General features: G+C 39.4%; 1 protein-coding gene across 1 annotated transcript in view; it reads left to right on the forward strand.

Annotated features, from left to right (window-relative positions):
* The window catches only part of MAN2A1 (mannosidase alpha class 2A member 1), a 215,318-nt gene that overhangs the window by 167,933 nt on the left and 19,836 nt on the right, over positions 1–27,549 (forward strand). The window contains exons 17-19 of the mRNA XM_065406341.1: positions 7,265–7,398; positions 9,455–9,596; positions 12,425–12,558. Coding sequence (XP_065262413.1) covers positions 7,265–7,398; positions 9,455–9,596; positions 12,425–12,558 — 410 coding nt within the window. The remainder of the gene's footprint in view (positions 1–7,264; positions 7,399–9,454; positions 9,597–12,424; positions 12,559–27,549) is intronic.

Consider the following 27,549-nt stretch of genomic DNA (forward strand, 5'->3'; position numbering starts at 1 on the left):
TTCACAATTTTTTCCAAGACCTTGCATACTACAGATGTCAAACTAAAAGGCCTGTATTTACCCGGATCACTTTTTTTTCCTTTCTTACAAATAGGGACTATGTTAGCAATTCTCCAGTCATACAGTACAAGCCCTGACTTTACAGATTCATTAACATTTTTTGCTAAGGGGCTTGCAATTTCCTTTAATATTCTTGGATGAAGATTATCTGGGCCCCCCGATTTAGTCCCATTAAACTGTTCGAGTTTGACTTCTACCTCGGATGTGGTAATATCTACCTCCATATCCTCATTCCCATTTGTCATCCTACCATTATCCCTAAACTCCTCATTAGCCTCATTAAAGACTGAGGCAAAGTATTTGTTTAGATATTGGGCCATGCCTAGATTATCCTTAACCTCCACTCCATCCTCAGTGTTTAGCGGTCCCACTTCTTCTTTCTTTGTTTTCTTCTTATTTATATGGCTATAGAACCTTTTACTATTGGCTTTAATTCCCTTTGCAAGGTCCAACTCTACATGGCTTTTGGCCTTTCTCACTTTATCCCTACACCACTCAACACCCAGCACAGGTGGCATTCCTGAGATAAGGGATGTAGCAATGGTGTGGCTGGGACATCCTGTTGCTCTGGCATTGTGCAGCTATTTTAGATTAGACTGGCCTTGAGGCTGCGCCTGTGCTGAGGACCAGGCCATTGTAGGACCAGCCCCAGGAACGAGAAGTATAAATGGCTCCTTTGTGCCTCCCTACATCTCTCTCAGCTTCGTGCAGCATTTAATGGGTCCGCAGTCCTGACTAGGGTCTTTGGCTACTATACTATAGAAATAATAAATAGTTAAGTAATAATTGCTAAAATGAGGGAGAATTGTAATATTTTGAGAATTTCCCAAATCTGTTCCATCACTACCTCCTCCCTATGGACGTTGTCTTTTTTGTAGCTCAGTAAAACAGAAGTATAGTGTTTGGGAGAGTGCAGAGAACATATTTTATTCCCTACTTTTTTTTTCAATGTATTTATCACAGTGTTTTGATTTTTAAATGTAAATTATGTTGATTGGGTTAATTGCTTCTGACAGCCAGAGCTCATATCCAGCCATATTGCTCAACTTGCTTAACCAATTTTATTAATTTGTGTTTTCTTCATGGAATTGCCTCTGGAGTAGCATAGCATGCAAAGATTTGTCTATTTGAAGTTGGTTGGGAACATCAAGACAGAAATGTTGGGAATCCACTTATTGTCACATCAGAACTTTTAGTGGCATAGGCAACCATCAACCTGGCAGTTTGTAACTTTTTAAGGGTTTGCATCCTGAATACATTTCTTCAAATACAGTTTTTTTCTAAGTAATTATACTTGTTGTTACCCCATGTATTGTGTCTGGAGGGAATTGATTATTTAGATGTGTATTTTAAGAGATAGTCAAGGGCAATCCGTTATTGTTTAGAGTAGTCAATGTTTATTTAAATATTTAAAATTTCAGCTTTGAGAACAACCTTGTTAAAATGCCACAGACACATAAGACCAATAAAAGTAATTAAACATTTGGAAAACAAGACCGGTGTGGAAAGGTTGACAGAGGAATGTATGGTCAGTCTGGAGAAAAGAAGACTGAGAGGAGACATAACTCTACAAATAACTGTTTCCTTTAAGGAGGATTGTGATAAGTTAGTCTCACATGTCAACAAGACACATAAGAAATAATAGGTTTAAGTTGAAGCATTTGAGCAGAGGAATATAAATTAAATACCAGGAAAATCATCAGAATTCCACCTAGATATTGGACCAGGTGGAATTGTCATGATTCTAGAGATTCATAGATTCAAAAGCTAGAAGAGGGACCATTATGATCATCTAGTTTGACCTCCAGCATAACATAGGCCAGAGAACCTCACCCAGTAATATATGCACAAAGCCCAGAATTGTCACTTCAGGTACAGTGGATGCTCAGGGGAAGTGAGACGTGCCTTGGGGTATTTGTTCCTCCTTTTTATAGTTTCAGTCCCCCTCTTGAAAAACATTTCCAGCTGGGAATGAGGAGACAGAGTCCATATGGAAGGATGTTCTTGCTGGCTTTTTCTCAACTGTTTGAGCTTTCTTTGTTTCCCTTCCTACTTGATGATTCTGTTTACTGCTTAAATGCAAATAAAGGCACACACACATTCCTTTGTCTAGGAGAGATCTGTTCGCTGACTGTTTGGGCAGGGCTGCGGCGTTTGGAACATGTGTTAATAACCTCATATAGGAAAATCTTATAACTTTACATACAGTGTTGCCATACAAATTTTGCCAGGACAATACTGATCAGAAAATTGAGTTTTCAAGGCAGACCTTCCAAGGCATACTTTGTTACAAAGATTTATTACAATAGTGTGTAGGTTGTGGATACAGGGGCATATTCGATCACACCTATGTAAGTACTTGCAGACTCTGATCAAGGCATCTTTAAATCTCCTCTGGGATAAACTAGATAGCTTGAGTCTCTCATTATGTACTTTCAAAACCTTGAATCATTCTTGTATTTTTTCTGATCCCTTTCCAGTTTTTCCACCATCCCTTTTTAAGTGGGGACACACATTCCATAATGGTTTCACTAGAGGTAATGCCACTTCTCTACTCCTCCTTGATATTGCATCCAAGGATTGCACCTACCCTCTTAGCAGGGCCGGCTCTGGCTTTTTGGCCGCCCCAAGCGCGCAAAAACAAAACAAAACACACTTGCGGCGCAGCCGGAGCGCGTGTGCAGGGGGACCGGCTGGGGGGGGGGGAGGGAGCGGGCGGGAGAGAGAGAGAAGGGGGCGGCCAGGGCTACAGCAGGGGCGCTGCCATGCGGCCCCTCCCACTGTGCCGCCGCCTGCCGCAAGGGCTCTGTTCCGGTCGGCGAGGAGGGAAGGAAGAGGACTGCCCTGCAGGGCGCTCTGGTTCTCCGCGTCGCCGCCCCCTACAGGGCGGCCGGAGCGGGGGGGGGGGGGGGAAAGGCGGCCATGCCGCCCTAGGATTGGGCAGAGTGCCGCCCTAGGATTGGGCAGAATGCCGCCTCGAACAATCTGCCGCCCCAAGCACCAGCTTGCTCAGCTGGTGCCTGGAGCCGGCCCTGCCTCTTAGCTACAATATTGCACAGGAAGCTCATGTTCAACTGGTTACCTACTGTGACAGGGTTGGGCCAGATGGCTACAGGAGAGTGATAGAAGGCAGATAAATTAGCCCCAGGTCAAGCAGGTCCCTTTTCCCTGGGTAAGGTAACAGGGGCAGTTCCAGAACAATCAGGAACTTGTTGGAACAAATTAAGGCAGACAGGCTAATTAGGACACCTGGAGCCAATTAAGAAGCTGCTAGAATCAATTAAGACAGGCATCCTAATCGGGGCACCTGGTTTAAAAAGGACCTCACTTCAGTCAGTGAGGCGTGTGTGAGGAGCTGGAAGTAAGAGGCACAAGAAGCTGAGAGTGAGTAGGTGTACTGCTGGAAGACTGCGAAGTACAAGCGTTACCAGACATCAGGAGGAAGGTCCTGTGGTGAGGATAAAGAAGGTGTTGGGAGGAGGCCATGGGGAAGTAGCCCAGGGAGTTGTAGCTGTCACTCAGCTGTTACAGGAGACACTATAGACAGCTGCAATCCACAGGGCCCTGGGCTGGAAACCAGAGTAGAGGGCGGGCCCGGGTTCCCCCCATCCCCTCAACTCCCTATTTGATATAAGAGGAGTTGACCTGGACTGTGGGTCCATCAGAGGGAAAGGTCTCTGGCCTGTCCCCTGACCCATTAGGTGGGCCAGCAGAGACTGCAAGGATTGTTCTCCTCCTTTTCCCAATGCTGGCCAATGAAGAGGTTAGCCAAGTGAACGGCAGGTTTGTGCCACTAACAAAAGAAGCCAAACTGAGGACTGCCATGAACCTCTGAGGCAAGCAAATCCTCCAGAAAGCACAGAACCCACCAAGGCAGAGGAGGAACTTTATCACACTACCATGACTTTAAGTTCTTTTCAATGTCACTGCATTCCAGGATTCAGCCATGTATATTGTAAGTGTGACCTACATTCTTTGTTTTTTATGTATGACCTCACAATTGGCTTTGTTAAAACACACAATGGCATCTTACCAAGTAGTCCAGATTGGTCTGTACATCTGACCTGTTCCCATCATTACTTGCCACTCAAGGTTGGATTTTAAACCTGTTAATTAGTTGTGATTTGGGAATACAAATGATGATCTATGTCCACTATAAAAATTTTAAACTGTTTGAACCTCATGGTTTATAAGTAGGAAATAGAGCTCAGGACCACCTGCTCCAAATGGCCATGTGAAAGGCAGTTCAATGGTTTCAGTGAAACCAGGCCTTGCTCCCCTTTCTTTAACTTTTTTCTCTTTTCTTCCATTATGGGGCCCTAACCTTCTCTGTAACTGTTCCCTTCACTAGACTTCAATTAAACTTATCCGCATTCCTGAGCTCTTTTTCATTAGTTTTACCTGATGTAGCTCTGAGTTTCACAGAGATATTATGATCTCTTACCTGATTTCCTTATGTTTCGTTAGATCTTTCACCTTCTAGCGCAGTCATTCCAAACGTAGCAATTCATTCATAAAGAGAATGGTGGGTGAATTCTTATGGTCAGTTGTGATTTCCGTCATGAATACCTATAAGCACAAGAGTGGTGCTCAAAAATGCAAGCTGTAGCAGGCCCATGAAAAAGCTGATCAGAAAAGTGAGAGTGGTCTACAAAATATCTTGAAATATTTGACCATGTTGCTGGTAAACAATCTGCAGACAGTTCTGCTACTTGCATTTCTTACCCTTACCCTTAGCTAGTGAGGATGTTGATTTGGGTTTGTCAGGCTTGTTCAGTTCTGGAGTATCTGATTCTGGCAAAAAACTGACATTGAATTGTTGGGTCCCAGAATCTGATTTTCAGCAGAACGTTGCACATTGGTTACTAGCACAACTGTTATAGATGTGGATTCTGAAAGCGGTTTGGTTATTGGAAACATGGGGCAGAATTTTGTTTTCAGGTGAGATCTGGCTGCTTGGCCACAAAAGTGACAGATTCTGTTTACCTTTTTTTGGTAGAAAATGGTCCCGTTGTTCAATTAGAATGAGCCTGTTTACTTAGCGAATGCAAATAAAGGCAAATATTAAAATCGTGGTTCTTTGTCAAAATTTCTAATGGGGAGTTGCACCAGTGATCTTGGTTGATATGCAGTTTGACTCTTGCCTTGTTGTTCTGTTTCACTTGTTTGCTTTTCCAGCGAAACTCTTTGTCTTCCTTTGCAAACTGTAAAACTGGGTTCACAAACTTTTTCCACTTTAGCAATTGATTATGCCTACATGAACGTTCAAAGAACAGGTGGAGGCAATCGCTCGCTGGATGGAAATTGCAGAATGGTTGGTAAAGGACTGCGCAATTGACAAAGATATGCAAATCTGCGATCACAAGATACAATATTTTGCGTTATTTCTTGGATATTTTGCTGTGCTTATGTGAGAGATTTGGTTTTGAGAGGTTCAGATGAGAAATTAGAAAGTTGTCATGATAATTTTTGGTGTTTATTTGAATTGCTTGCAAGGCATGGTATCATGTTGTGAGATCATGTAGACACTATTAAGGCCAGTCCTATAAAAAGCATGGTAGACTTTTTTTTGACAGATTTAGGAAAGTTTAAATACTTCTCTATTGTATTTGCATTCCAAACACTTCCAAATGGAACAAATGTCTCAAGTGTTAAGGTATATTGAGGTATCAAAAAATGGAGAAAAGGTTGGTGACTGCTTTGTAGATTTCATTGATATTCACACCAAAACAGGGAAGGGTATGACAGGTTATTTTAGAGATGCTGAAAAAAGACTGTTTAGATATGGCTAATTGGAGGGGACAAAGTTATGACAAGAGAGCTAACATGGCTCCAGCATACAAAGGTGTTCAAAATAAAATTCAGCAGGTAAATCAGTACACATCTTTTGTCCCCTGTGCTGCTGACTCACTAAATCTTCTTGGAGAACCAGCTGTAATGTTTTTTCCACAAGTTATTCTAAATTTTGGAATTGTTCAAAGATTGTATACCCTGTTTTCCTCTTTTACTAGTTGTTGAAATATGTTGAAAAACATATTAGAATTACATTAGAAAGCCAAACCATGACAAGATGGTCAACCAGGGTAGAGGTAATCCATTTACTATGAAATTAAGTTGAGGATTTTCTTGATGTTTTGATGAGATCAAGGCTGCACACAATCTTACTCCAGAATTTAAGTCTGAAGCTTATAGCTTACAAACATTTCATAATTTTCTTTTCTTGTTTTGGCCGAGATGTGGCATACTATCTTATCAAAAATTAACATGTATGCTCCATTTTGAAACTCCTCATAGGTTGTGTGTACCTAATTAACTTTTAAAATCTGGCTCTCATCCCTCCCCCCTCCATCGCCCAATAGACATACTTTGTGTTCCCAGTCACATCAAAATGAAGTCTTCAAATTCTCTGCCCTTTGAAAGCCCTATTTACTCATATTCAAATGACTCTGTACTTTCTCTTCACTCCTATGATTGTATCAGAGTTGCCATAGGAGTGGTAGGAGACTAGCAACAGCACACCTACACCCAAAAAGGAGCAGCAGCAGCAGGCACCAACAATTTAAGGTGGAGGAGCAGCAGCAGCAACTGTAGACAATAAATAGCCCGGCTCTGTTCCAGAGCATTAGCTAGTGCTCAGGGGCAGGACCCAGCAACGATGTTGCACACTCCGTTGCCTGCGGGAGATGTGCTTACTTCTATATTGGTTTTGGCTATTAGTAATCTGCAGATTTTAATAATCCACATCATTTTTCTACTCCATGTTAATGAAGCTTTCAAAATTATATGGCTAATCTGGTAGGTAGCAGTGGTGTAGAGAGTCTCTGCTAGCCCATTCTATAATACTGATACATGCACTGGGTTCAAAGCTTACACCTCTACCTCGATATAACGCTGTCCTTGGGAGCCAAAAAATCTTACCGCGTTATAGGTGAAACCGTGTTATATCGAACTTGCTTTGATCCACCGGAGTGTGCAGCCCCACCCCCCCGGAGCACTGCTTTACCGCATTATATCCGAATTTGTGTTATATCGGGTCGCGTTATATCGAGGTAGAGGTGTACTTCTCTCTATAAGGGTAGACATTAACATGGAAGGAAAATTGATTGAGGGGAATTGGAACATTGTTATGCTATGGGGAGAGCTCTATAGAACTTGGTTTTTATTTTTTAATAATCAGAAATTGTAAATATACTTTTAAATTTAGGATTGGAAGGTGAGTCTCTTGAGCTGTCCAATATTGTGGACATTAGAGGAGAATACAATCGTGAGATTGCAATGAGAATTTCATCTGACGTAAACAGCCAAAACAGGTTTTACACTGACCTTAATGGATATCAGGTAATTACCATCTGTTAATTCTGAATATAGTGACTATGACAATTTAGAATCATCATGGCTTAATACTTGGTTTTTTAATTGATTTTTTTTTGGTCTTATTTACCCAAGCAAATAATAGTTTAGTATGAGAATGTTAATTATTTTGAAAGTAGGCATTGATTTAAATGTATACTATTTTTCCTGACATGACTTAGATGCACTTAAATTCTATGAATGGCTTTTCCAAGATTCAAAAATGTTTATTTTAGGCTGGTTTGTCATGACAGAAGACATTTGTTGTATACAAAAACTGTGTTTGGTTATAACAATATGATGGTACGAATATATCCTTTGTTTATAGACTATTATTATTATTATTTTGTATGATGCTTTAGACTTCTTCAAAAATCATCTCCTCTGTGCATGAATATTGGAAGGAGGAGGAGATATTTTTAAAAATTAAGTATTTCATTTTTCATTATTTTTGAGTGCCATCAGCATTGTGTGTGCTGCAGAATATGTAGAAGACTCAGATTTTTGTCTCAGAAACTTCAGTCTACATAATATACTAAAGTAGATGTTAGTAGTCCTGGAAGTTAGCATGTTACAAATATTGCAGAGACTTTCAAGGAGAAATATATGTTCCATTTCAAGGCAATTTAAGATTTAAATAACTTCTCAGAGTTTGTATTTTGGCATCTGCTCTGTCAAGAGGCCAAGAAATTCTGCAGAATCTAAGAAACCAAAAATTCCTTTTTAATACTCCCCAACATTGATAAAGTGATAGCATCCATGGCAAAGGACATAATATTTCCTGAGGAAGATGCCTTCTCTTAAAAAAGCAAAACAACCCACCAACCCCAACAAAGAACAAACCCCTGCAAACAGGAAAGTAGAATCCACCCTTAAAATGGACTTCAAAGCTACATCAGTTGTATCAAGAACATTTCTGGCAACCACATATTTTTCTCAGTCCACATTGTGATCACCTGAAAAACAGTTCTCGAGGTCAAAGCATAAAAATAAATTGAACGAAGAGGTCATTAACGAATCATCACACGCCCTATAGATATGTTGTATTCCTTTCCTTTTCTGTCTTGTCTATTTAGATTATAAGATATTTGGAGCGGATGCTGGCTCTTACTACATGTTTGCACAGTGCCTAGCAGGCCCTGATCTTATTTGGGACCTCTAGCGGCTACTATGATGCATATAAATTATATACGCAAAAATAACAGGAGTACTTGTGGCACCTTAGAGACTAACAAATTTATTAGAGCATAAGCTTTCGTGGGCTACAACCCACAACAAAGGATGACTCACACGGCTGCTACTCTGAAATAAATTATATAATAATTGATTGGAACATAGTAAGCCATAGTATTGATGATGCATCTGATGGGAAAGAATGCAGATCATTTTTCTTAGCTATGTTGGCTCTGTGGTGTTTGTAGAAGTAAAAAGTAGTAAAAACTTTTGTTTCACTATTCTCACCAGATATGATTCTGAGTACATAGGGACCCAGATCTGTCAAGTAAGAAATTGCCATTTTATTTAATTATTTCAAAGTAGTACTGCACTTAAATAAAAAAAAATCAAGTGAAGTTTTAAATAACTAAAGAACATTTAATAGTACTATACATTCATCTATACAGATTGCAAGAAATATCTGTAGATTTCTATTATTTATATCGGTGCTAGAAATCCTAGGAATAATTCTTACACTACTTTGAGCTTATTCACAATCTACTTTCTAAACAAGAAGAAAAAAAATTCTCTCAAAAATACTGCTCCTCATGCTAAGAGCCATTACAATTCTTTATTCAAATTCCATTGAAGAACCTTCCATTTTTTGAAAACTACTTTGAACTACAAGTATGTGTAAGTTACACCACTTCTGAAGTAATGTTGGCCATAAGTCCCTGCAAAGCTGAATGATACGGTGGAGGGACTTGCTTTGGTGTCTATCAATTGTTGCTCCCAAAGCATATAAGATAAATGCCTAGAAAAAGATTTTGCATTTTTTTACATATTTAAATATCAGTGGAATGTACTGATGTTAATTTTGATATTGTAGATTCAGCCCAGAGTGGCAATGAACAAATTGCCTCTTCAAGCAAATATCTATCCAATGACTACAATGGCTTATATCCAGGATGATGGCATTCGTTTGACTCTACATTCTGCTCAGTCTCTAGGTGTTACAAGCTTGAAAAGTGGTAAGTACAGTATGGGAAAGGTTTTCAAAATCTGACCTACATATTAAATCATCTCAAGTATTCAGAGGATTGTTTCACAGATTACTATGCTGTGTAGTATCCATTCCTTGAGAATGTAAAGAAAAAGGAAACATTTTTACTACATCTAAAACATTACAGTTTGTAGTGTGAGAAATATATTAGGAGCATGGGAGTGGCCATTCTGAATCAGAATACTAGTGTCCAGCTACTCTAGTATCCTATCTCCAGCAGTGACGAGCACTAGTTGCTAAGAGGAACCATGCAGTAGTCAGATACAAGTTTACTCCCACAGAGTCCTGTGGCACCTTTAAGACTAACAGATGTATTGGAGCATAAGCTTTCGTGGGTGAATGCCCACTTTGTCGGATGCTCCAATACATCTGTTAGTCTTAAAGGTGCCACAGGACTCTCTGTTGCTTTTTACAGATCCAGACTAACACGGCTACCCCTCTGATACTTGACTCCCACAGAAACTCTCTTTCTAACTCCCATTAGTTAGAGGTTATTTTATGTCCTTAAGGAGATGGGATTATGTCCAATCCATTGCTCTTGGGTTTTTTTAATGTTTGCTTTTATAATTCTGGATAGTTTTGTTTATCTATAAAAGTGTTTTTTTGAATCCTGCTAAGCTTCTGGCTTCAGTGATACCTTATTGCAGTGAGTTACACCATCTAATTTTGTGTTGTGTGAAAAAGTATGTTCTTTAATCAGTTTTGAATTTTCTACCTTTTGATTTAATTGAATATCCCCTTATTCTTGCATTGTAAGAGAAGGTGAATAGAAGTTTCCTATCTACCAACCCAGTTCATAAAACTAGTTTTTAGTATTTACTTTTATGCATAAAAGTGTTCATGAATAAATCCTGTTTAAGCATATGAAGTGGTGCTGAAAGATGTGTATAGTACTCTAGGTGCTATCTCAGTAGATCCTTATGTACTATCTCCCCCCACCCCCTTTAGGGCATGTCTACACGACAAAGTTACAGTGCCGCTCAGAGAGCGCAGAAGGAAAACTCTTGTTGTGTGTTCACACTGACAGCTGCCTGTGCAATAGCATGTTCACACTTGCGGCACTTGCAGCGGTATTCAGAGTGGTGCACTCTGGGCAGCTATCCCACAGAGCACCTCTTTCTCTTTTGCCGCTAAGCCTTGTGGGAAGGCAGAGGAGGTCGTGGGGCATCCTGGGTCCTGTCCCAATGACCCGTGATGCATTGCTTCGCATCATAGCAATCCCTGTGCTTCCGTCCACATTTGACGCCATCTTTCAACAGTTTGTGTACTGCACGCCCTGCCTCTTTCGGGTTGCCGGAATGGATCCCGAACTGCTGACCAGGATGCTGCTCGCTCTGACCAACACATCACGAGTGGCAGTGGAGTTATTCCTTAAACTACAAAGGCAAGAGGAGTGCGACATTGATTTCGCCACACATAGTAGCTACGACACGAGATTGCTTGTGGCATTCATGGAGGTCTGACCACATTGGAACGCTGCTTTTGGGCTCAGGAAACAAGCACTGAGTGGTGGGATCACATCGTGATGCACGTCTGGGATGATGAGCAGTGGCTGCAGAACTTTGGCATGAGGAAAGCCACATTCATGGGACTGTGTGATGAGCTCACCCCAGCCCTGTGGCGCAAGGACACGAGAATGAGAGCTGCCCTGTCTCTGGAGAAGAGCGTGGCGATTGCACTGTGGAAGCTGGCTACTCCAGACTGCTACCAATCAGTCGCCAACCAGTTTGGAGTGGGAAAGTCGACCGTTGGAGTCGTGTTGATGGAAGTGTGCAGGGCCATTAATTGCATCCTGCTCTGAAAGACTGTGACTCTGGGCAACATGCGTGAGATTGTGGATGGTTTTGCACAAATGGGCTTCCCTAACTGCGGAGGGACGATAGATGGCACGCACATTCCAGTTCTGCCACTAGACCATCTAGCAGCTCTACGCCTCTCGTTGGGGTGGGTTTTTTTTAGAGCACTACAACTGCGCAGTTTCTGTGCACTAAGTTGCTGGCAGTGTGTGCACCTCAGGAGTTACAGTGCAGAAAGCTGCTTAGGCCTTAGTCTAAATAAAGTATTTGTGCTTAATGTGGGAGTATGGAGTGAAATATATAGGTCAGGATAGACAATCTAATAAACTCTATGAGACCAGAAGGGAATATCTGCCCATCTTCTCTACGTCAGAGTTCTGTGTAACATTTGTCGTTAGAAAGAAGGAATGTTGGAGGTGCACTTTGTTACATGGAATAGGCCAATGACCTCACCCTCACATATCATCTCTCATGCAACCCCTATGGGCACAAGCTTTTCAAGCCAGTTTATCAGCCTGTTGCCACATCTCATAAGTGTAAATGCACAGAGGCAACTCTTGAAGAACAAGAGTTACTCCTAAGTAACCCCTCTTTTCCTGTAAAATTTCAACTTTCACATCCCCCTGTTGTAGGGCTAGAGCTGTTCAAATAGAAATTTCTGGAATTTCTTTTATAATAGGGAAAGTATTTGTCATTTTCCTGCAGCTCAAACATCTTACTAACTTTTGTACAAACTTGGAAAAAAACCCAGTCTTATCCAGAGACCACTGATTGAAAATGTTAGCCTGATAAGTAAAAATTGGAGACTATTATAAGCAACCAAAGCCAGGGCATTATGAAAATGCTTATTCAACCCTCCCAATACCATCAATATCACAAACTCTCTAGCTGCAAGAAATATTATCTGGATTATTTTTACCATTGCTGTTTATAGTTCATGTGGTTAATAAAAGCAGCACATACTGCTATCATCAACATAACCTCAATATTTGTTTTTCAGGACAGTTAGAAGTCATTATGGACCGTCGACTTATGCAGGATGACAACCGTGGCCTTGGACAGGGTCTCCAAGATAACAAGATCACAGCTAATCTGTTCCGACTTCTGCTGGAGAGAAGAAATGAAGTAGATGAGGTAGGAGTAATTACATGGGTTTATCTGCTGTATTTTCAATAAAACCGAAGATGTACATATTTGATATTCTGTAAAGAAATATTTAAGCAAAAATACCTGATGTGTAGGTATCTGACCTATCTAAATTGTCTCACTTTATGTAAGCCAGGAAGATATGAGAATGTTATATGCAATAATAGTATTGGTCAGTTTGATTTGCTCTTCCTTTTACAAACATTTACCCTTGTATGTCCCCTCTTATTCCCTCAGTTTTTTTTCTCTTCTCTCCTTTCTTTTTTCATCACTATGGGGAAATAAGCCTGGGGAGGACCAATCGAGTATCATATTGCAAGAGTAGAGACTAGTGACAGCAGCTACAATGCTGAGTGGATTTAAAATCAGAAGGCAGTTTCTAAAAATGAGGAATTGTGTATAAACTTGTAATATACAAAGGAGCTGGAATTAATTTTTTTTTTTATATGGGTGATAGCAACCACTGGAGTGATGAGGATACTTACACTATACCACTTAAAATTAAATTCCAGTGTTCATTTGATTCATAGATTTTTTGTTGTTGTGATCCTCTAGTCGACATCCTCCTTTATATAACAGGCCATAAAATTTTACACCATAATTCCTGCATTAAGCCCATAACATCTTGTTGAGCACGAGCATATATTTTAGAAAGATATCAGGTCTTGATTTAAAGACTTCAGAGAGTGGAGAATCCTTCGCATCCCTCGGTAAGTTGTTCCAAGTATTAATTAACTTCAGTGTTTTAAAAAAATAAAATAAAAATTATGCCTTATTTCCATTTTCAATTTTCTAACTCCAACTTCCAGCCATCAAATCTTAACTCTTTGTCAGATAGATTAAAGAGGCATCTACTATCAGACATCTTCTTCTTGCATAGGTACTTATGGACTGTGATGTAGTCACCTCTTCAGCTTCTCTGATAAGCTAAATAGTGATCTTCTTAAGTCTATAACATAAGTTGAGACTTTTTGCACAAACACTTTTGACATATTTAGATTAAATGCAACACTAAGGTTATGAATCTTAGAACTAAAGATAGGTAGTGCAAAAAGTAAGGTTCCCATAATAACTTGAATCCAGCCATATTTCAAATACTATATGTTTGTAATCCGTTTTCACAGGTAAGCCTGAGAAACCTGATTTTGACTTCACAAAAACAAAAGTGAAAACTAGGGTTGAGATTTTCAGAGCAATGCAGGGGTCTTAGCCACGCATCTTCCATCAGTTTCAAAGGAAGACCTGTGTAAGTCATCTTCACTGCTTTGAAAATCTCATCCTTGGGCTGTAACCTATCCACCCGCTCGTAAAATGTTTCATAAATGTATCTAAGTGGATGTATTCGCCTTACCTGGACTGTTTCCAGATGACATTGTGCCATTCAGATCAGTCACACAGATATTCAGTGTAACCTGTCAATCTGCTTCCAAATAAAAAGGCTATCATCTATCCATTGAGTATCTGCTAACACTGTTACATAAGAAAGGAGATTCTTGAGCTTATATAGATATAGATATAATAAAAATGTAGCGCAGACTATTAAGGCAAGTTGATGGTAAGTGCATTAAAGATGTAACTTTGGAAGCTGGAAAGTATTTCCGTTTTTGGGGATCTCTCTGTGTGATGTCATATACGTAGTGCATCCCAGTCCATTAAACATCTCACCACATTCTTTAAAAGTTAATTTTAAATTTTTAATTTATTTTTCATGCCACACACCAATCTTTTTGTAGAAAATTGCTTTGCAAATTTATTGAGAACCAACAAAGAACTGATTTTTTGTACCACAGTGATTTGTCCTTCAGCTATATGTTCATTAATATATTTTGCTTGAATGTATTTTATATTTCTTTGCAATTTGTTTTGAGAGTAACATATTTAATTTTTTTTATTGCATGCATGACACTGCACTCCTTGTGCTGGAAATCTTTGTGTGATGATTCCTCTGCATTTCTTACAAATATATATGGTCTCTGCTGTTTGTTTACTTTTTTATGCCTTGGTATGTATTTTTAATTAGACGAACTTCAGTTCTATCACTAATTTCAGTTTTTCATAATATAACTTTGCTTTGACCTGTTTATCAGTTATACCACAAATAATTTGGTCTTTAATTGCTTCATCTAGTTAACAGTTCAAATTGATATGATTTAGGTCTAATACATAGCTCTTTAACATAAGGCTCAATGATACACCTGGCAACTCATTCCTAGTAAAGAAAATGTGCCTACATAAGTGACATTTTTGCATGACTCATAGTATTCTTGAAATTTTGGTTAGCTGTTTACAATCATTTTCTTGCTTCTACTGGATTGCATTATAGATCTCCAAAGCCTCTGGGCCTGCCACTTGTAGCATTGTAAAGAATTTCACCATCTCCAGTTTCTCTGCAATAACACCTGCTTCCAGGAAAATTCGGAAATTCTGCTACCACCCCCAATTCTCTTCCAGTTTCCTTTGCAGACTGAGGGATACAGGTGTCTTCATTTGCTCTATTTTTGCCAAAGATTCAGTTTTCTTCTGACACTACATAATAGATTTGATACACAGGAGTGCTGGTCAGAGTGTGATCTTCATTTCCTGGCTCCAGTCACATGACACAGGTCAAGAATATGAAAGTTTAATATCTCTTTTGCATAGCAGGGAGCAGCATCCACTCACTTAAAAATCATTAGTTATTAAACCTTTCTCATTTCTACATTACTCTAGCATTAACTGAAGCGCACCTGTCTTTACAGCAAACTATACTGGTAGGTGGTCTACAGATACTGCATGAGGCAGCAACTGACATGCACACCACAGTAACAACAAAAGGGCAGAGGAAGGAGCTGGAGTTGGACTGAGTGAGGAAGTGAGAAAATTCACATAAACAGGCTGAGGGAGCTGCTGAAATCATTGGACTCGTGCTTACTCTCTCCCTGCACTACAATCTTCATGCATTGGAGGAAGGCAGATTTTAATGAGGCTTACTGCAGGCTTAGTGGCATATGTCATTGCAGGAGCTATAGCTCACCGAGTTTGACCAGTGGCAGTCCTCCTAGCCAGGAGTGTGCATCATTTGTCAGAAGGCAGCACTCTAGTGGCTGAGTGGTTTTTTCTGGTCCTCGGGACACTTTCCTATAATCAGGCACCAGCCATAAGGGCTAGTGCACTTTTTAGGTTTTAAATCTTATAATAGGATGAGTATATTCTATTACCGGCAACTAATATTTTTATGACTGTTGAGTTTAAGATTAGCTTGTTTTAAAATCATTGTCAGATGCAAGCTATCAACTCATTTTATAGAAAATGAAAGACAAGAGAATAAAGAAAATCTGGGGATAAAATATGTTGATGGACCATTTTAAAGCATAGTGAATTATATTTTAGTTTGGCCCTGACAGCCTTTCTAGTCATACTTGTCATCTACCTAAATATTTTCTTATTGCCATTTCTTTGAATTATTTTATATTAGCAGTATTTGAGGCAGATATTTATCAACTTTGAGTGGTACTTCAGGTCTTAATTGACTAATTAAACTTACCAAAAATGAATTTAGATTAAAATGTTTATCAAATGAAAAATCAAAAAGTTGTCATAATAAACTTTACCTAGTATAATCATGGAAATGTACAAAGGGGGCAAATCTGCTCTTACACTTTTGTATTCAAAGAGCCTAAATGCAATAGCACACGTTAAATGGTCTGCAAAATTTCATATGTGGGACTCTGTTGTTAAATGCATGAATGAAGCCATTAAGGCTATGTCTACAGTGCAGACCTCTTGCAGCGACATGTAGGTTATGTGTAGCTACATGGGGCAGTGAAAGGCTCTGGCAGGGGTGAGATTGTTGCAGGGAAAGGGTCTATGGAGGGAATCTGAATGCAGCAGAAGTAATCGGAATACAAAATTTCAAGATTAGGCACAGTGGTAGGCAAAAAATAGCTTCCATATGGTTTGATAGAATCCAATGAACTGATGAATTACTTACCACCAGAATAGTTGTTTTGCCTTTAACAAATGGCACTAAGACCCTGGGTTTCTTAATGCTAAGTGCTCATTCGAAATGTATAAGAAAGTTATGGGAAGGCATGAGACCTGGGAGAACTTCGGAAATATACAAAGGCAGTGTAAACACAGGTCAAATGCACCAAGGATATCTTAGAATCAGAGATGTGGACTTCTACAGGATAAAAAAGAGTCCCACAAGAATTACAAGAATAAAAGCATTTTACTATAAAGTACATAATCTGTGCAAATAATAAATTCTTGTTACTGATGTGATATTGCTTAAACCCATCTTTGTTAATTGTAGTGTAATTCTTCACTGTCTGTGATTATTCTTAAGTTTCAATTTTAACATGAGGGAGAAAAGGAATCTCCTATTCAAAGAGAGAGAGCACAGAACCATAGATGTTGGAAGAAAAATGCCGGTTACGTTATCTAGTCCAAACTTTCAGTGCATGTTGGTTCCTTTAAAGTAGATTTTCTAGTGTTTTTGAGGGCATACAGATGTCTTTATTCTCCTCTTAGTTCTCTGATCAAGAAGATACGATCAAAGCAAATTGTACTCTGTGGCAAGCTAGACCAGAATTCTGTGGCAAGATTTTCCCTGCAAAGTTCTGGTCATAAATTATGTGCCAAAGTGGAGGGTATGTGGCAGTTTCAAGTACATGAAAAAAATGGTGGATTTTTATTGAATATGACAGTAATTCAATCAATATTAAATAACTGACTTCTGCCCAAAATAGGAAGTAAAGATAGTCAGTCATTTGAAACTTTTTGATGAGTTTTCCTCTACCTCAACAAGCCTTGACAACAGTTGGCCACCCCACTGTTTTACGCCTCAATGTCAGCCTCATAGACTCATGGACTGTAAGGCCTGAAGGGATGATCGTGGTCATCTAGTTTGACCTGCACGTTGCAGGCCACAAAACTTTGCCCACCCACTCCTCTAATAAACCCATAACCTGTGGCTGAGTTACTGAAGTCCTCAAATCATGATTTAAAGACTTCAAATTACAGAGAATCCACCATTTACACTAGTTTTAAACCTGCAAATGACCTGTGCCCCATGCTGTAGAGGAAGGCAAAAAAAACCTCGGTCTGACCCTGGGGAAAATTCTTCCCAACCCTGAGCATTTCAGCAAGACCCAACAGCCAGACATCAGGAAAGAATTCTGTGTAGTAACTCAGAGCTCTCCCCATTTAGTGTCCCATCACTGGCCATTGGGGATATTTGCTACTAGCAGTCGCAAATAGGCTGTTTAACATTGTAGGCAGTCTCAGCATACCGTCCCCTCCATAAATTTATCAAGCTCAATCTTGAAGCCAGTTAGGTTTTTTGCCCCTACTGCTCCCCTTGGAAGGCTGATATTTAGAAACCTTTGTCTTATTTCAAGCCTAAATTTGTTGATGGCCAGTTTGTCCATTTGGTCTTGTGTCCACATTGGGAGTTAACTTACTCCTCTCCCTTCCTGGTATTTATCATTCTAATGTGTTTATAGAGTAATTGTATCTCTTCTCAGCCTTCTTTTGGTTACTTTAAACAAGCCAAGTTCTTTGAGTCTCATCTCATAAGGTAGGTAGCCCTTCTCTGCATCCATTCCAGTGTGAATTCATCTTTCTTAAACATGAGAGACCAGAATTGCACACAGTATTCCAGATGAGATCTCACCAGTGCCTTGTATAATGGTACTAGCACTTCCTTATCTCTATTGGAAATACCTTGCCTGATGCATTTTAGGATTTTAGTAACCTTTTTCATGGCTGCATCACATTAGTGGCTCATAATCATCCTGCCATCATCCGGTTCGCCAGGTCATTCTGCTCCTGTGTCGCTTCCAACTGATAAGCCCCAAACTTACAGCAAAAATTCTTCTCTATGTGCATGACCTTGCACTTTCCACTATTAAATATCAACCCATTTCTATTACTCCAGTTTTCAAGGTCATCCAGATCTTCTTGTATGATATTCTAGTCCTCTATATTGGCAATATCACCTAACTTCGTGTAATCTGCAAATGATATTAGCACACTCCCACTTTTTGTGACAAGGTCAGTAATAAAATGTTAATAAGATTAGTCCCATGACCGATCCCTGAGGAGCTCCACTAGTAACCTCATTCCAGCCTGACAGTTCACCTTCCAGCATGACCCGTTGTTGTCTCCCCTTAATCATCATCTTCTCCAATTTAACTAATTTCCCATATGGAACTCTGTCAAATGCCATACTGAAATCCAGGTAGATTAGATCTACTACATTTCCTTTGTCTAAAAAATCAGTTATCTTCTCAAAGAAAGAGATCAAGTGGTCTGGCATGATCTACCTTTTGTAAAACGATGTTGTATTTTATCCCAATTACCATTTACCTCTATATCTTTTAGCAACTTTCTATTTCAAAATTTGTTCTAAGACCTTGCATGTAATTGAGGTTAAACTAACAGGCCTGTAGTTTCTTGGATCACTTTTTCTCCTTTCTTAAAAATAGGTACTAAATTAGTAATTCTCCAGTCATAGGGTATGCTCCCTGAGTTAACAGATTCATTAAAAATCCTAGCTATTGGTCTTGCAATTTCATGTGCCAGTTCCTTTACTATTCTTGGATAGAGATTATCTGGGGCCCCTGATTTATTCTCATTAAGCTGTTTGAGTTTGACATCCAGATGTGGTAATTTCTACCTCTATATCCTCACTGACATTAACCACCGTACCACTACCCCTAAGCTCCTCATTACCCCTATTAAAAACTGAGTCAAAGTATTTGTTTAGGAGTTGTCACTGCATCCAGCAACAGTGGATAAAACAGATTAGTTGAAATGCAATGAAATAGTTAACATGTACTATTAAGGAGGAGATTTACAAAAAACACAAACAGGCAGCTAGCTCTAGTTGAAAGTCAATGTGGGAGTCCCTTGTGCATTTGGAAAATCTCCCCTCAATATTTATTGTTAGACTTCAGAGTTAATATACAATTGAGAGGAATAGAGGGAGTTTACAGCTCTCAGAGCTGTTGTTTCAAATTCTCTATTTGCAAGCTCAGGACTCTTCATCATTCATCTCACCTTTACTAAATGTATACTAAGGGCCACTAAATCTCTCTTCCTCATTTTCCTCATTAGTCAAATGATGTTTTCACACCTTTTGTAAAGATTTTTGAAATCCTCTGTGCAGAGTATTAGTATTTACTAATAAATATTCCCATGTCACCACTTGGAAAGTTATTTTAAAAATTGAGTTGAAGAAGGTAGAGGTGGTGCTCAATACTTTAAAATCCTGTCCACATCCCAATGACAGAAGCTTTTAGCTTTTCCTCTCCCCATGTATCAACCTGCCCTGATCCCTCCTTTCTCCGACTTCAGTTGCTAAATTCCCAGACAAAATGGTATTTCTGTAACTGCGTGAGGTAAATAGAAATGTTTACTAAAACCTGGAATTTCATTGATTTTAATATTATGGAACTGATCAAATAAAACTTTGCTTTGAATCTCTCCCATTTATTTCATATTTCTGTGTGGTTTTCAACCTACTATCAAATACAAATTTAGATCTAGTGTAACCCTGGATATTGTGCTTTCAGCCATTTGACTGTGAATGCTCTTGCATAAGAGGTTGTATTTAAACACAAAAAGCAATAATTTTTGTTACAAATAAATCAGTGATATACACACATCTCCTAACAAAATGGAAAGCAGAAATAGTTCTACCCACATTTTTCCAACCTCTTGCTCATGGCATCTTTCCTTCTGCCTTTTTTAAAAAAAAAATAATGATTGTCCTAGTCTTCTTCTCCTGTACTCACATGCTTAAAAGCAGGTTTCCAGGGAGCTGTAGCAGCCAGTGCAAATGTATACGTCTTTAGACACGTCAGGATCTTTGGTTCCACTTCTGCAGCTCCTTTTAAACATTGCAACTGCTGTACTATAGATCTTGGAGCATTTGATACTGGCTACTGCCATGGCCTAAAACACAACTGGTGGAGGTAATCCTAAAATACTTGAGACCAAAACAAAGCAACCTGTTGTTGCTTCCAGAAAACTTAATTTTGAGGACAAGGCAGATAAAAATGGAGAAGTGGGACATGACAATAAGATGAAACTGAGAATTAGATGGGATGGGAAAGATTATGCAGAAAAAGAATAGGGAAATGTTCAGAAGGCAAGACTAACTAGTTGGCTGTGACTATTCCGCCATTGACTAGTTAGGGGGGGTAATAATGGTAAATTGTCATTAGTCATGTAATCCTTTCTTATCCAGTAGTATTGTTTGGTCATTACAGGATGTAGTGTATATTTCCTTACTTCTAGCTGCATGTTGTATATTCCTCAGTGATTTAAAAGAACATATTTACTCCTAAATAATGGCATTATGCAGGGGAAAGGTTTAAATGGGGGATAAGGAGTGATAACAAAAGGAAGAATATTAAATATAATTTTATAACAATTAACAAGTCATGACTTTTTCAAACTTTAAATAATGAAAAGATTTAATATTTCAGAGTTGAGAGAGATCCCCAGTCTGTCTTGAAGAACAGAATTGGCAAGAGTGTTTATTCAACATAATTTATAAAGCTGTTTGGAACGATAGGATAACTTTCACAATCAAGAGATATTTGTTTTAACATAGTGTTGTGCTAGTGGCATAAGACAAGAAGTAAATAAATGTTTCAAGTACCTTTTCAGTTTGATAGAATTCATTATTTTAGTTTTATGTTGGTGTCATATGAAATATATGTTGGAGATAATTCCAGAGCACTCTGTGATAAGCAACACCATAAACATTGCCTGCATGTGATTATAAATGTAGGAGATCCTAGATTAGGGATTTTAAGTGTGGTGAAATATTTAGGTGAAAACTAAGCTTGTGCTGGGAGGTATTTAGTTGAATATCTAGAGCTGTTTGCTATTATACTAAATGTTTAAGTATAGAACTGAGTACTTAGATTAGTTTTTAAAAGTCCTACATGTGATTGAAAACATTTTTAGAAAAATTGTTTCAAATACAGACAGTAGTATTGTGTGAAACAACTGTTCAGAACTATTCAGTGGAGTTGCTGCATTTTTTGAGTATATAGCCCAGTGGGTGCTCCACCATAAATGTGCATATGCCTGTGCACTCTCAACTGGAGATTGTAAAGCAGTGATTGTGGGCCCACACCTTCACAGAAAAGCTCTTTGTGCTCCTCTACAAGGGCATATAGGGGTGAGTGGACCTGCCCACCTGTGGTTCAAGATGGACCATTTGATGTCAACTGTTTTACAGCTTCTTGCCCTTTACACTTTTCTTTGTCAAGCTAAATAGATTGAGCTCCTTGAGACGTGTTTATTAGGCATGTTTTCTAATCCTTCAGTCATTCTTGTGGCTCTTCGCCGAACCCACACTAATTTATCAACAACCTTTTTGAATTGTGGGCACCAGAACTGCATACGCTATTCCAGCAGTGGTCACATCGTGCCAAATACAGAGATAAAGTAACCTTTCTACTGCTATTTGAGATTCCCCTGTTTATGCATTCCAGGATCACATTAGCTCTTCTGGCCACAGTGTCATGCTGAGAGCTCATGTTCAGCTGATTATCCACCATGACCTCAAATCTTTTTCAGTCACTGCATCCTAGAATAGAATCTCCCATTCTGTAAGTTTGGCCTATACTCTTTGTTCCCAGAAGAAAAAAAATTACATTTAGCCATATTTAAAATGCATATTGCATCCGATTCAGATTTCTCTGAATTAGTGTCCTCTTCATTATTTACCACTCCCCTAATTTTTGTCATCTCCAAACTTTAATCTATGATGATTTTGTTTTCTTCCGGGTCATTGATAAAGATGCTAGTATAGCTCCAAGAACCAATCACAGCAGGACCCCACTGAAAACAGACCAGTTCAATAATGATTCTCTCTGTATAGTTACTTTTTGAGACCTATCAGTTAGCCAGTTTTTAATCCATTTAATGTATGCCATGTTAATGTTATATCATTCTGGTTTTTTAATCAAAATGTTGTGCGGGACCAAGTCAGACACCTTCCAGAAGTCTAAGTGTATTACATCAACACTATTACCTTTATCAACCAAACTTGTAATCTCACTGAAAAAAAGATATCAGGTTAGTTTGACAGGATCTATTTTCCATAAACTCACGTTGATTTGTGTCAGTTACATTATCCTCCTTTAGTTCTTTATTAATTGAGTCCTGTATCAGCCATTCCATTATCTTGCCTGGGATTGATGTCAGTCTGACAGGCCTATAATTACCTGGGTCATTCTGCTTACCCTTTTTAAAAATTGGCAGAATATTAGCTTTCTTCCAGTCTTCTGGAACTTTCCCAGTGTTCCAAAACTTATTGAGAATCAGCAAGATCCTCAGCCAGTCTTTTGAAACTCTTTGGATGCAAGTTATCTGGATCTGCTGATTTTAAAATTTGACTTTTTAGTAGCTTCTGTTTAACATCCTCCAGAGACACTAGTGGAATGGAAAAAACATCATTATCACCATATGATGAGACTGCATCATCTGTCCCCCCCCCCCAAATACAGAACAAATATTTATTGAACATCTTTTCTGTATTATTTATTATTATTATTAATAATAATAATAATTCTACCATTTCCATTTAGTGATGGACCAATACCATTGTCAGGATTCTTTTTGTTCTTAGTGTGTTTAAAAAACTCTATTACTGTCCTTAACTCTGCTTGCCATACATTTTTCTCCTTTTGTGTCCCTTATCTATTTTCTGCAATTCCTAACTTCTGACTTATTCATTAATGTTAACTTCCCCTTTCTTCCATTTGTTATATATTATTTCTTTTATATTTTAAAGCTGCCTTCACTTTCTTTCTAAACAGTTTGGTTTTTTTTTAACCAGCACAGCCTTCTTCCTCAATTGTGGGATTGAGGCTTTTGGGGCATTTAGTAAGGTGTTCTTAAATGATTCCCAATAATCGTTCACATTTTTTTGATTACATTCTTTTCCCCAGCTTATTTGGCTCATACTGTTTTCAGCTTTGTGAAATTGGCCCTATTAAAGCACCAAGTATATATATTACTTTTAGTCTTGTGGTCAGTTCCTCTTTATCTTTTGGAATAAGGTCTAATATAGAATTCCCCCATGATGGCTGCAACACTTTTTGAGTTAGGAAATTCTCATCTATAATGTTTAGAAATTCAAAGGATGTTTGGAACTGGAAGTATGCAATCAGACAGCAGAGACCAAAAATCCCATATACTCTACAGTATAGTACTGTGTTAAACGTAAACTTAAAAAAAAAAAAGGGGGGGGGGGGAGTTTACAAAAAATGGATAAGGTAAGGAAACTGTTTCCATGCTTGTTTCATTTAAATTAAGACAGTTAAAAGTAGCATTTTTCTTGTGCATAGTAAAGTTTCAAAGGTGTATTAAGAGGTAAACTTTTGAAAGAACAACCATAATGTTTTGTTCAGAGTTACAAACATTTCAGAGTTACGAATAACCTCCATTCCTGAGGTGTTCGTAACTCTGAGCTTCTACTGTAGATTGAATTTATTCTCCTAAATGACCAATTCCACTTCCTCTTGTTTGTTGGTCAGGCTCCTAGCAATTCAGTTAGTGTATAGGTAATTGAAGAATTTCTCCTGTTCATGTCCTTTGATTCCTTGATAAATTTTGTTCTCGATATCTTGATTTTGTGCTGAGTGCTCGTATCTTTCCTCTTTTTCCCCTCCCCGTATGCTATTAATTTAACACCCTCCTGACTACTCTAGCCAGCCTGTCCTCAAGAAGATTGGTCCCCCTTCTGCTGAGGTGGTGACCATCCAAACAATATAGCCTCCTCTCCCCCATAGAAGATGGACCAATATTTCACAAAACCAGAGCCCTACACCACTTACCTAGCCAGTGATTCACTTCCAGAATCCTCTGCCTTCTGTCTTTCTTTGACACATGCAGCAATATCTTCAGTAAAATATATGAAATAATATACTTGAAATGTTTATACCATTGCCTATAATTAAGATTGAACAACCTGTTTGTAATTTAGATGTATGTTTACTTGTTTAGTTCTCAGCTGCATCACATATCAGATGTTTGCTGTTTGTTGTACCACACACACACAAAAAATTTAAAATGTGTTGTGCTGCTAACCAGGAGGAGGAAAAGCAACACTCACTTCTTCCTTAAAAAGTTAGCATGTATCTTAGCTGTTGAGAACTAATCAAAACATACAAAACATTTGCATTTAAATTGTATAGAATTCTGTAGCTTGCTTTAATTTTAAGTTGCTGGCACTATTAATTATTTGTATTACAGTAAATGATCAGGACTCCACTGAGATTAATGCTGTACAACCTAATCCTTGCTCCACAGTTTACAGTCTAGATATATGACAAGACCGAGTAGGTAGATGAAATAGACAAGTGGGATGGCAAGACAAGATAACAGTAAATGGTACATTTTCCTAGGAGACCATAGTCTTTTTGCTAACTGTCTAGCCATTATCATCTGGAGTGCTTTGTAGGCATTACAGCATTAGTAAGTCTTAAGGAGATACTTGAAGGAGGATGAAGAGACTTTACAGATTTTACAGGAGATTTGACAGGTGGCATGGAAAAAAAGCACAAGTGTTAATGATACCTCCTTTGCAAACTTTTTGAGAAAGCTACTGATTATCTGTATAAGAGCTATATTAAGAATAAGAATTATTATTCTTTGAGTGCTTGCACATGTCCATTCCACTTTAGATGTGTGCACACCAATGCACTGAAGCTGGAGAACTTTTCCACATAGTGGTACTTGTTGGGGCAGTACATGCTGCTAGCTGAAAGCATAAAGGATTGGAACCATCCCAACCCCCCTTCAGTTCCTTCTGACCACCCATGGTTGGTAGTTGGAGTGTGAGTCTTATGGTCTTTCCCATATTTCCCTTTAAGAAAACTTTCTAGAGATCTTTTATTGTAAGTAGTTTAGTATAGTTGTCGTTTAGATAGTGGTACTTGTTTTTGGCTCAGATCCCAGGCATGTCCAAGTCCCCAAGATTTAGGTACTGTTCTGGCTATAACAAATTTAGGCCAGTCAGTGATCCTCACTCCCACTGATAGAAGTATTTGGGAGAAGGCCACATCAGGTATAACTGCTCTATTTGTAAAGTATTTAAAACGAGGAGTAGGAAGTTGAGGGAAGTTCAATTTCAAGACATCTTGGTCGAAGCAGCTTTTGTGCTCTCATTCGGAACCCAGATGCTCAATATGCAGGGATTTGGACTTAACTCCATCTCCGAGTGCTCCACCAGACTTGGAAGAGAGTTGAAGAGAGAAGACCCCACTCTCCATCTCTGGTGCCATGCAGGCAACAGAAGTCCAGCCCTTTGACCTCTTCGGGCCAGAAGAAGCCCTCTTCTTCTTTGAGGGCTAAGTCCTCAAAACACTCACATAAAATGACCAGTACCGAAGTTAGTTATAGTTAAGATAACTCCTGCAAGGTGCTCCCTAGTGCCGCATTCTAGAAATGTAGAGTTATAGACTTTGGCACCTTAAGTTGTACTGCCCACCCACTTTTTAACATGGCGTAGTTTGGGGGTGCGGAGTGGCGACAGCAGCACCTGTGCTTTGTGGCAGGGGAGCTGATAAGAGGATCAGCTCCCCCACCATGAAGTGCAGCCCCTGCCGGCAGTGCCAGCCTCTTTCCAGTGCGGGGACTAAAGGGGACCTTAGTCTCTTTGCCTTGAAGCCTGGATCCTCTCTGTGGCCTGCCCCTCCTCTCTTCCCCTCCAAGACCCTGCCCCCTGGCGAGGCCAGAAGTCAGAGCTGGGCTGTAATAAGAGCCTCCCAGGGATCCAGGACCGCTGTGGGGAGCCCTGGACCCTCTACCTGCCCTGGGCAGTGCACCGTGGTGGGTGGGAACACGGGCCCCACAGCAGCCTGGGCTCCCTGGGTGGCTCTTAGCATGGCCCGGCTCCAAGTTCTGGGCTGGCCTCAGGGTGGAGCCTCGGGTCGGGGGGAAGAGAAGGAGCAGGGACATGGCTATGGGGAAAGAGGAAGAGCAGAGGCGGGGCCACGGTTCCGGCAGTGTTGCCTATGACTGTTAGGTTCTTGAAAGGTTTGGACAGACCTTGCCTCCTATTAGGGTTCCCACATCATCCTGCGATCTGAGTTTGGTTCTTTCCGTTTTAATAGGGCCGCCATTCGAACCTATAGCTACGCCCCCTTTCTCATCTCTCAATGAAGTTAGCATTCCTGGTGGCCATTATTTTAGCCAGGAGGTAGCAGAACTTTAGGCCTTGGTAGCTGACCCTCCTTAGATATTGTTTTATAAAGGTAAAGTTAGTTGGCATTCACACCTCAAATTTCTTACTAAAGTGGTGTCAGATTTTCATCTAAATAATTCTGTATACTTACTACCTTTTTTCAAAACCTCACACCCACAGAGATAGGGAAAACCTTCATACTTTGGGCATTTATAAGATGTGGCCTTTTATCTGAACAGAATTAAAGAGTTTATGGCATCTCCACCCTAAACTCTTGTTCATCTCCGCTGACAGGATGAAAGGGCATCCCGTCTCTTGTCAGATGATTTCTTCCTGGATCTCCTCTTGTATTTATCTGTGCTATGAAAATGCTCCATGACCTCAAAGAGTTTTAGCATACTATGAGAGCATAAGCAGCGTCAGCTGCTTTCCTAGGTCACGTTCCCATCAGTGATATTTGCAGGGCTGTGACTTGGTCCTCTGTTCATATATTCACTGCTCTTTATGCTCTCTCCTATGCCCTAAGAGACAATATGTTTGGGAGAGTAGTGTTGCATCCTTGTTTAGGTAGACACCAATTTCCTCCTCCATTTGAAATTGTTAGACACCTAAAGTGGAATGGACATGTGCAAGCACTTAAAGAAATGTTAGTTACCCGTTCAGAAACTACTGTTCTTTAAGATGTGTGCACATGTCCATTCCATGACCCATCCTCCTTGCTCTCTACATTGGAGCCACAGCAAACTCTGGCTCCCTGGGCGAAGGAACTGAGTGGGGTCAGG

This window comes from Emys orbicularis, chromosome 6, assembly GCF_028017835.1.
Source record: "Emys orbicularis isolate rEmyOrb1 chromosome 6, rEmyOrb1.hap1, whole genome shotgun sequence".
Lineage (NCBI taxonomy): Eukaryota > Metazoa > Chordata > Testudines > Emydidae > Emys > Emys orbicularis.